General features: G+C 41.9%; 1 protein-coding gene across 3 annotated transcripts in view; it reads right to left on the reverse strand.

The window, feature by feature from the left end:
* LOC118420749 (CUB and sushi domain-containing protein 3-like) overlaps positions 1–9920 on the reverse strand; it is a 14706-nt gene extending 4786 nt beyond the window's left edge. The window contains exons 1-4 of one of the 3 annotated variants that reach the window (XM_035827715.1): positions 9770–9920; positions 8641–8724; positions 4995–5186; positions 3438–3629 (exon numbers count right to left, since the gene is read on the reverse strand). In XM_035827715.1, the coding sequence (XP_035683608.1) occupies positions 3438–3629; positions 4995–5186; positions 8641–8719 (463 nt within the window). In that variant the 5' untranslated portion in view covers positions 8720–8724; positions 9770–9920. Of the gene's footprint in view, positions 1–3437; positions 3630–4994; positions 5187–8640; positions 8725–9147; positions 9269–9769 lie in introns of those variants that run through there. The other 2 variants (XM_035827712.1, XM_035827713.1) reach the window with 2 other exon arrangements.
* Between the last annotated feature and the right edge of the window lie 1710 nt (positions 9921–11630).

The following is an 11630-nucleotide window of genomic DNA, read 5'->3' on the forward strand; positions in this document are numbered from 1 at the left end:
TGATTCGAAATAGTTGCATGGTGCATTGTATTTCGAACCACACGCGGGTAAATGCTAGCTCTCACAACGACTTGCATGGATGCCTTATGCGTATATTGTTGCAGCAAGATGGTCGAAACGTCTGTCAGTCATAGGGTAGCCTTCGACTTAGTATTGTAGTTGGGTGATGTGATGTTTGTTCGCACCTGTGTCTCTATAATGTTCCCTTTGCTGCATGTCGTCTGCTCGTAGTTGCGAGATGATGCATTTTTTTTCACGGTAGCTGTTTGAGTAATGTAATATTTTTAGAAATCATTCCTGTTCTCTGTGTTGTGGACCAGGTCATCGATATCACCATGCGGTTTGGACGGAATATCTTCAAGCAGATGTTGGGTTATGTCTTGACAAATTGATTCAGCAGCTGTTGCTCCGGATGAAACTCGGAGCAGATGTTAGGCTCCGACCATACTTTACTGCATTGATTACTATAACTAGTCTCATGATAAACAACAACCTGTACATAAATGGAAACGTATCTCAGCCTAATGTAAAAACGACACGGAGTATGTGACCAACGGTCTCTTGTTTTGATTGCTGTTATGACAAACAATCGCGTGTCTCCCGACTGGGAAGGAATCGCACAACGCCACTTATGGGAAAGGTAGTCCGGGATGTGTACTTGAGCTCCAGCTGAGAAAGCCTTTATACTGAAACGGAATTAGCAGGAATCATGCAGAACCATCCTGAATGAAGTATTTGCAAAATTCGTGCCACATTCGGGCCATTAGGGTGGTAATTCCAAATGGACCGTATATCCCCTTCACACGAGAAGGAATTAGCCAAAATGCCGTCAAAATGCCGTCTAGAAATTCTTACTGCATTCCAGATATCTGTGCCCGTTCTCTTGGCTGGCCCGAAATTTTTTGACATGCTAAAAACTGTCGAGGTGCATTTGAAGTGGAGAAATACCGAACGGCATTCAAAGTGTAATTAGACTATTATAACTGCAGTATGACCGCATTATACGACATTCTAACATTATTCGAAACGTTATTATCTCATTCGATGGAGAACCGAAACGGCAAGCCACTTCGAATCCTGCCAGAATGTGGCCAAAAGAATATCTGGAATGCAATGAGAATTTATACAACACACTACGAATTCCCAGGAATAGAAAAGAATTTTCATTCTGACGGCATTTTGGCTCATTGCTTCTCGTGTGAAGGTGATTGATATAAGGTCCATTTGGAATTCCCACCTGAATGGCCCCGAATTTTATTTCTACTATACTACTGGGCCCCGGTTGAGAAATGTGACCATAGCATAACGGCTTATGATTATCTTAATATACTTGGCAATATTATGTAGTCTAAAACCAAATGTTTATTCCTTTACGGAATCCATGTTTTTGCAACACCTCTAGCTCTGCGAGACGGACAACACTGACATGTAGCGGACACCGTACAAGTCACCAAAGTCCAAAAGTTTTAATCACTACTGTCAAATTGAGTATGTTCATGTAGCAGCCCTAACTCTGATTTTTCTTCCGTGTATGAAAGGCGGGGGTCCTTCAAAAAGTAATGATATTGCTTTTATGACAATCACAAACGTAAAGGGATATTTCTTTTGAGACATGTGCAGTTTTCGTCTCATACAATAGTTATGCAAATGACTTACACATTTTCATGATTTATGCATGGCGATGTTCATCATGGACTAACATACACATGTCACAAGTATAAAACTCCCATTAATTTTTAAGCGGTTTTGCAATTTTTGCATATATGATGCAAATCAGTTCCTTATTAGCATATTTGTTATCTGCTTATGCCATCTATCATAATTTACATGTGTTACATTTATTGAAAACAATGGAATCATGCAATTTCCACATTAATTATGCTAATAAGTCCTCATTTGCATTGTATATCATTATGAACATCTTTGCCTAACTATTGCGTACCTAAATAATGTCAATCCGTGATTCCTTTCTGCCCCTGCAGTTAATGTTTGGGGGCTGAAACTTGCCCCTCTTTATAATAACGCTAAAAGCTATCTACCACTAAAATGTCAAAACCATATCATGTCCAGGACAAGAGATACATTGAAAAAACTGCTATGATAGATTATTCTCATTAATTATACAAATGTACTCCTATTTTACATAATTAGTAATTCATTTTGTACAACATTGTCTGGTACCTACATACCAAAAATCATGAAAATTCGTTGTTTCCTTCTTGCGTTATCCACACAAAATGCCCCTGCTATCTCAAAACTGCTAGGAGGCCCAAACTTATGTCGCTTATTCCTGAGCACAAGAACTGTCTAATACTAAAAATTCGTGACCATAGCTTGTTCAGAAGATAAGAAAACCCACCCGGAAGTTGCGCTGCAGTACGGTAGCCGATAGGGCCCAAAATCTAATCATTTCCAGCTTTCATCACACCCCACCAACACACCAAGTATAAAACTAATCCACCTAGCCGTTCTTGAGTTATCTTGTTCACAGACAGACAAACGCTAGTGAAAATATAACCTCCATGACAATGTGGACAACAAATTGAGATATTTCAGGCTAAAGAACATGTATCCTTTTACTTTTGTGCCAAGTTTAATCTCATTTGATGAAAAAATGAGCTTGTTATAAAACCGATGGTATTACTTCGCTGCACATACGCTATGTTTACGTCTCTCAGTTCTCGGACCGCGAGATCAGATTATCACCGTGTATGCGAACGCATATCGTATTCGTGCCACAGCTGACCGTGGGACCGATTCCCTGCGATTTACAACGCATGAGATGTGTAACATGTCAAAATCTATCAGGTGTACTATGCGTATGCGTACCAAAAACTTACACAAAACGATTCAGATGCGTATGAGGTACGCATTGTGCGTACGAGTGCTATGAATGAGATTAGCACAAATGTCGATACGGAACGCATTCGCACTTGAAAAAATACATACGTGTGAGTCCCCCTTGATGTTTTTTTATCATTGATGTGCGTTCGATCTGCGGAAGATTGAGTGAAGTTTTTGGGAAGTTGCGGCACATTTTGTGGAAGATTGCGGTACGTTCTGATAAAGATTACGCGCCGTTCCGTGGAAAATTGCGGTATTTTCTTTGTAAGATTGCGAGACGTTCTGTGGTAGTTTGCGGGACGTTCGGCGGGATGCTCTGTGGACGGTTTTGTGACGTTCTGTGGAAGATTAAGGGACGTTCTACGTAAGATTGTGAGACGTTCTATCACAGTGGAAGATGCCTTGCGAAACTTGCGGATGTCCTGCGTCTTCCGTGACCTGCTGAGGTAGTACTGTGCGTAGGTTTTGTGACTCGAATAAACATTTTGTAGCCTGCTATGTTCGTATTGTCCATTTCTAAAACCATATCATACTATAGTTACAATAGATAGACCTGGTGACGTAAGACATAGCTAGAGAAATTAATAACTCACGTTGACACTTCGGTGTTTCCCCGTCCCACTGGTAGCTATCAAGACACTCCCGTTCACTGGTTCCCACCAGTTGGAAGCCCGGTTTACACGAATACCTTATCCTGGAGCCCACCGGGAATTTTCGGCTCCTGCGCCCAAATACTTTCCCTACAAAGCCATGGTGCGGTGATTCTGGTTTGGGGCACCCTCGCGCTGGAAGAACAAGCATTATGTCAGAGTATTAGTTGCCTAAGCATGGCGTGTTGTGATATTGGAGTAGTATCAGCATGAGTTCATTTAATCTCTCCCAAGGGAATTGCAAGACATTGGACATAGCTCACTCTCCATTTAGATTCCGAGCGCGTGGGACTTGCTTTGCTGTAGCAGCTCGCTTGCTAGAAATGTAACAGGCATATGTAACAGATCACGACATTTACATTCCGACACACGCCAACCCCCCCAACCCCACCCCGTATACTAAAGTATGAGAAGTCGTAACGATTTTGGTCCTGCTATCTGGTATTGAAGGACAACAGTTTCAGGGGAATGTTTCATTCACGTTACCGGAATTATAATGCACCAGTTACATGTAAGGCCATGTTGATTTGATTATATGGATGACATCCGCGCTCGCACCAATTTTTGGCCTTTTCCAAAAAAAAAAAGTTTTCAACCACACAATAAATTGTGCAAAGAAGCTGTAAAATTAGCACAAATATTCCGTAGATTGAAAAAAAAAGTATCAGAAAACAGATAACTAATGCCATAGAATGCCAAAATAAATCTAAAGTCAAAGAATAAGATGTGAAAGGACAGAAAGAAAAAAAAATCTATTGTTGGTTGGGGGAGGTACTAGTACAGAAAATTCAGGTCCAGAGGATCATTTCCAGGTCCGGACAGGAACCTGGACCTGATTGTCTGTGGAAACTTGAGAACTGGCAATACTCAAAACAATGGTAATTGATCAATTTTGCTACAAAGGAATCTGTTTGGTGGATTATTGAACTCCCACTTTATTTTAAAATCCCATCTCCATGTAATAAAGGCTAACTGTCTCTGTACCTTTGACTGTAGAAACTTGGTGCAATTGACTATAAACTCTACTTGACTTCGCTCTTGTTGTCTTCTTGCCCCCCCCCCCCCCCGGTTAGATCCCAAATGGCTGCTGACATAGTGTGTCCATTTTTTAATTGGCGAAACCTGTTCCTCTGGTTTTTTTTCAGGTCTGTTTTTTTCGGATTGGTCAAAGAAGAAAAAAATGTTTTGCACCCGTATGATGTACTGGTCCCTACACCAGTACTGTTGGTATACCATACTATGTGTGTTTAGTCCTATGTTCAACCTTCCTGGCCACTTTGATTTCATACTGATGGCAACTTTTTTTTTTGGCCAAACTTTTTTTTTATTCGCTCGCTCGCATCAGTTTTGGAATTCCCGGAGGATGTCATCCATATAATCAAATCAACATAGCCTAACGTTATATTACACATGATCAGAGCATGGAGAGCATAAGTGTATATTAACGTGCATGTTTCATGGTAAAATCTACTAACACATCACGAAGCTCACAAAACTCACCGACACACTGGGGCTGGCCACCTGTCCATGTTCCATCTGCCTGGCATGTTCGAAACTCGGGCCCTCTTAGTCGGTACCCATCGCGGCATGTGTAGAATATACTGTACAGTTCTGGGAGTGTCTCGAGAAGTGGACCTTCTCCTGTTAGGTGGTGTATGGTTCCGTGACGGATCTTCCCAGGTTGTGGACAATCTGGTGAAATGAATACATCATCATACCTGTGAGATTAGCTCAAACAGAATCTACTGTCCTACCTAGCAGACTTTGTGCCAGCAAGCCTAGATACCAAGATGACATTATTTAGGAACAGCACAGATGTTAATTGATCCTGTCAACAAAGCTGCCAGTCATAAAAACATAGGACAGATGTCTCGACTGGCTGACCTTAGTACTGCAGCAGTCTAGCAATTATTTTGTGAATATGGTCCTAGACGTGCTGTGGACTTGATTTGTAGGTGTCAGGTGGGTGTACGCGCGAAGGGGTATTTGGCCTCCCAGTAGGTTTCTGTGGACCTGCAGGGTCGTTTTCCTTCTTGTGTTTTTTGTGTGCGCATCTGGCGGATTATCTTAAGAACTTCTGGATGGATTATGATAATGTTTGTTACGTAGGTAGATGTTATATGTATTAGTGTGATTTGGGGCCCTCTTGTGGCTAACCTTGGTACTGCAACAGAACTTTGGTTTTGGACAGATGTAAGGGAGACGTGTCGTAGATAAGGGTCACCTAGCAGGCTCCTGTGGAACTGTAGGGTCATTTGTAGAGTTAAAAACCCCGGGGCTGTGCTTGTGGTGCTACGTCTTAGACGGTCGCACACTTTCTACTTTACTACTCTCTGCACACGGCTACACGACAAACGTTAGCTGCTACGGTGCACCGCCTTGTCGGCCAGTCTCTCTCCACCGGAGTCCTCCTTAATGATTCTCCAGGTTATAACATTGCTACAAACCAAAAACTCTTCGACGCTTTGTATTCATTTTTATTATCAACAAACCGATTGACAGCACATTCCATCTGCTCCTCCTAGCCTCGTAGCCTAACGATAGTTCATCTTTATTCACGGGGTAACCTATATCCGTTGTACCTAAAAACAGGATATTTTCATAGGGATACCACGTTGATGGACAGTGGTTTCAAATTGCATTTTTTTGACGACGCCTCAGGGGAGTCGTCAAGTGGTATATATTGCATTCAGTCTGCAAAAATTCTAGGAATTGCACAGGCATTTCCACAGGAATGCAGTATGCTGGGTATGCAAGCCCTCCCCCCCAAATCTGTTCCAGATGTATCTCTGGTATGCAATGGTGGAATTTAGGTCACACTTCCTCCCTGGAGGAACTTGTATAGCATTCAGTCTGCAAAAATTCTAGGAATTGCACAGGCATTTCCACAGGAATGCAGTATGCTGGGTATGCAAGCCCCCCCCCCCCCCCAAATCTTTTGCAGATGTATCTCTGGTATGCAATGGTGGAATGTAGGTCACACTTCCTCCCTGGAGGAATTTGTCTTTTGAAACTAGACAGGGAACTCTGCACAATGGATCACGTTGCCTTGGTTGTTATGTTATGTTATGAAGGATACATTTTCTTTTCTAGAGCTTATTCAAGCCATAGGCCACAGGCAGACAGGAAATACTTCTGTAGTGCTCAGCTGTAGTTTAGGTCACTGCAGACCATTGTGCTGTACCGGGGATAGTACATTTCTGCTGGCTGTAGGTTTATGTTACAGGTGGGCTAGTATATTGTTCCCAGGGATAGCGCGACAGGGAAGTTCCAGTCTATTTCTGATTTGAGCTGTATTGTTGTACCCTCAATCGTCGTCATGGCTATAATACATTTTTATTGCCAGTCTTGTTGTCATTATAATGCAGTTTGAGACCACCGTCCATCAACTTGATATCCCGTCGATTGTAATCACCCCCCCCCCCCCATCAGGTTACCATGAACCATTCGTTTTACCTAAATAAGGTAAGACAATCTTCTATGCATTATAAGTGACCCAGGACAAAGCAATCCTTCTACAAAGAGCTCTTACGTTGAATACGAGGGGTAATCAATAATTTCTTGGCCAAACCCCAAAATATCTAGAGTTTGGCGACCTCATACTCCATGAAATATTCAGACCTTTTGTAAATTTTATGCAAATGTCTGGCACATTTACATGATTTTATGCATGGTGATGTTCATCATACACTAACATACTCATGTCACTTTTCAGTATGAAATTCCCATCATTAATCATTGAGCAGTTTTGCAATTTTTGCATATATTATGCAAATCAGTTCGTCATTAGCCTATTTGGTATTTGGTAACATAATTTACATGTGTTACATTTATTGAAGTCCAGTTATTGAAAACAATTAAAAAAAAAATTAAAATTAAAAAAAAAAACAACAAAAAAACAATGGAATGATAAAACTTGCACATTAATCATGCAAATCAAGTCCTCATTTGCATATCATGTATACCATTATGAACATCTTTGCCTAACCTACCCGCATGCCTAAATGGTGTCAATCCGTCGTTCCTGTCTGCAAGTATCCTGATTGGAATCTCTTGACAAAAACACCCTTGCAGTTCCAAGAATTAATGTTAGGGGGATGAAACTTGCTCCACTTTGTCATGACGCCGAAAGCTATCTACCACCCAAATGTCAAAACCATATCATGTTTGGGACAAGAGATACATCTCATTTATTATGCAAATGTACTCATAATTTGCAAAATTAATAGTTCATTTTGTACAATATTGTATAGTTACATACCAAAAATCATGAAAATACGTTGTTCCCTTCTTTAGTTGTCCACTTCAGAAGTTTTTGACAAAAATGCCCCTGCTATCTTCTTTCCGAGCACAAGAACTATCTAATAGCCAAAATTCCTGACCATAGCTTATTCAGAAGATGAGAAAACACACCCGGAATTTTTGCTGCAGTACCAAGGGAAGCCGCTAGGCGGTCCAAAATCTAATCATTTCCAGTTTCATCACACCCCACCAACACACCAATCCACCCAACCGTTATTGAGTTATCTTGTTGACCGACAAACACGAAAATATATATGTTACTTCCATGACATTTCATGGAGGTAATAAGCACAACTCAGATTTCGAAGCATAGATGTCAAGTATAAAGTCTTATATGAATGTGTATCAAAATCCAAATAGAATTGCCTGAAAATCGCCGGCGATCCCTAAACATCACAAGATGCTTAGGGATCGAAAAATACTTTCGAAAATGTCATTTAGAGCTCGCAGACTCGTCGTCCGATCGATGTTCGCTACATGGTAGCTTCGTGACAGTGGTAGTATTATGAATGCAGCCATGCCAAAGGATGCCAAATCCTATATAACGCGAATACTGAAACAACACATTCAAACAACACATACAAACATATATCTATGGAGAGAGAGATTGATATACATTTACATATATATATTGACATGTGTACTGTATATACCGTGTTATCGTATACATCTTGGATGTGAAGAAAGAACAGTTAAACTGTTATCCAGTGGTTTTCCAACCAGATAGGATTATTCACGGATTTTTCACATATTGTACCAGTACGAAGCTGTTTTCACTTATACGTTTCATACATGGACTACAGCCAAGAATGTTAATCTTAACACGCTACATACAGTACTATACCTGAGGCAACATGGGGTATGGTGAGTCCAGCAAACGTCAGGAAATACACCGCCCGCAGCAAAGTTCTTTGGTCGTTCATTGTTCCTGAAAATAAAGCATTTGAGAAATTAGGCAAAACTCCAAGTGATCAACAGAGAGTAGTTTTTATGCTTTTTCTACATCCACATCTTTGCAACCCAATTACTGTTGGGAGTGAAATATACTGCAGTTTTTGTACATGACCCCGGATGACCCCAGAAGATGCAAGATAGGTCTGGTCTACTAAGCCGTTAGATAAATCAAACATCTGCTTGAAGAAATTCCAGCCAGGGCACACCCACAAAAGTTAAGGACTGTTCCACAATACCTAGAACATAGGGGTGATTTTTAAATTTTGTTACATTAGTCCTATGGAAACAGTTCCGGTGAAAGAAACAACGTGCATCAGATACGAGTGGCGACATGCCAAACTACGTACGAATGCAGCAAAGGGCACGAGGAAAAACAACTGCGAACGCTGGTACCCACCCTACTCCTTCATCAGGTGACTCTCCTTCCCGGAGCAAAACATTGAGGTTTATACTGAGCACTGGGGGAACTTCTCAGAAACCTTGGCATAAGGCCGAGAAGAAAATATATAGCGTTACATGGGCAGCGTCCTTACGACCCCGGGAAAGGCTATAGAAGGCTACAGAATACAAGGTCCAAGGTACAGCTGACTACGTGCCGGGCAAAGGGCAGCGTCGACAGATTTACCTTCCAACATAGACAAGAAAACCAAACTTTATCCATGCTGTACAAAGGATTTCTGTGTCTGTATCTGTCTTTATCTATATAGCCGGTATAACCACCATTCGGCGTAACACACCAATTTGAGCTCAAGCAAACGAAACATTTGGGATCTTATCACCATTACCTGTCCGGAATGCATGTGTACACCGCCTCCCACAAAGTTGTTCTTTGATTGATCCCTTTAAATATGTTTACCACAGAGGTTAGCATTACGTGTATCTGGTGGAAGTTTGGTCAGCACTTTCTCTACAGTACACGATACCTTCTGCCTTCGCTGACCAAAATCTTAATTTAAACTCTCACTACTAGAATACTTCTGAAGGTAAATATGATCCCCTAAGTTAGAAATGTACAGTACCTTGTTTCTGCGCTGTGCTCTACAGAATGACTGGTCGATCCTAGTGCCGCTGAGGAAATGTGCGGCTGCTCAAGTCGACTTGCGTGGACAGCCAGCGGAAATGGCAGTTGTGGCGCTGTGCCCGAATCTTATCGGAAAGCGGGCGGAAGTGGTGAACTGCTAGCTAAGCGCTTTACTTTCTTCCTCTACTTATCCAAGTAAAACGTGATTCAATGTTTACAGGCAAGTGTGCGTTCCTGGCTTCGATTCCTGCCGCCAAACCCCTTCACACGGACGTTTACCTGTAACGTTTGTTATATTCAACTCTGCATGAGTTCCGTATCAGATATTGTCGATATGCCCATCATATGCATCTCAGTGGTTACATGACAGTTTTCAGTAGCATGGGAGTGTGTAGAAGGGCTCCGGCGCTGTATCTCCAGAACGAATCGCGCGATTGCAACTATTTTTTATGCATGGGTTAGAGGTCGTTGTCCGATGCTCAGGTTTGACTTTGGCCCTCCTGGTGTTTGAACTTGACTCTGCAGTATGCCTTTTGTGTATGTGTGGGGCGTGCACTGTACTTCCAAAACGCGTGATTGTGATGGTATTTGGTACATGGGTTGCTGGTGGTCACCTGATGGTCAGGTTGAATTTGGGTCTCATTGTGTTTAAACTTGATACTGTAGGTTGAGGCTGTTTGTGTGGCTGGGGTGTCCCCACCAATATCTGCTTGGTTGTGAATACAGCTGATGGTTGTGTTTGGGTTACCATATGATAGATAGGTCTTAGTTTACATATACCACCGTCTCCTGGGTTGCAGGGGCCTACGCCACCTTCAATGTATCAGGTTACTCTGATCCGTCCCCTGTTGTAGTAGCAAAATTGTCTCCTGCCAGGTTTCCTCAATCTGTTGTCTGGTCAAGTATCTTTTTGCTGCTAATTGCCTTCGCTAGAAGGGTATGTTTTCGGTAGCGTCTCTGTGTGTGCGTGTTTGTGTGTAGATTAAGAAGACCAGCAAGAACTACTGGATGGATTGTATTGACATTTGGTATATGGGTAGGTCTTGATGAGACCTGGAAACGATTAGATTTTGGCCCCCCTAACGTGTTGTTATTACCTCCATGAAAAATGGACGTATAGTTTTTGGTGTGTCTATGTGTATCTGTGTGTGTGTGTGTGTGTGTGTGTGTGTGTCTGTCTGTGCGTGTGTCCGCATATTTGTGGTCAGCCTAACTTTAGAACCTCTGAATGGATTGTAATGATATTTGGTATGTGGGTAGGTGTTTGGAAGACAAAGGTCAAGGACGATTTGGGGCCCCCTGGTGTGTGACCTTGGTACACATGTGTCCTAATTCATGTAGTAAATGTAGTAAATGATTGGATTGTCAACATTGTTACCTGTGTAAGTTATGCAAAGGTGTATATAACCAAGCATAAATTATGCAGATATGCAAGTCATTTGCACAATCAGAATATTTCATGGAGGTTTGAGGTCTTCTAACTCTTGTCTGTATCTGTATCTATATAGCCGGGATATCCGCCCTTCGGCGTAACACACCAGCTTCGCAGGCACGCGGTGCGGCAGCAGCTGGTTATATTACACCGAAGGACCCGTCACACCTAACTTTTGCATATCTATCTGCAAGCGTTCTTTAAAACTATAGATGATGCCCCTACTGTGCTTGGTGATAGCAAATTCCACTCTACGGTAGTTCTCGGTAAATACGAATTTTGAAAAACATCAATCCTAGGTTTGTAACTCTTGTACTTGAAGTCATGGCTGTTTCTTGCTGCATCTGTTATGGTACTGCAGCGGAACTTCCGGGTTTGATATCTCGAGTTCCTGAACATGCTATGGTCGTGATGTTTACTGATAGAT

This window comes from Branchiostoma floridae, chromosome 8 (genome assembly GCF_000003815.2).
Source record: "Branchiostoma floridae strain S238N-H82 chromosome 8, Bfl_VNyyK, whole genome shotgun sequence".
In the NCBI taxonomy this organism is placed as follows: domain Eukaryota; kingdom Metazoa; phylum Chordata; class Leptocardii; order Amphioxiformes; family Branchiostomatidae; genus Branchiostoma; species Branchiostoma floridae.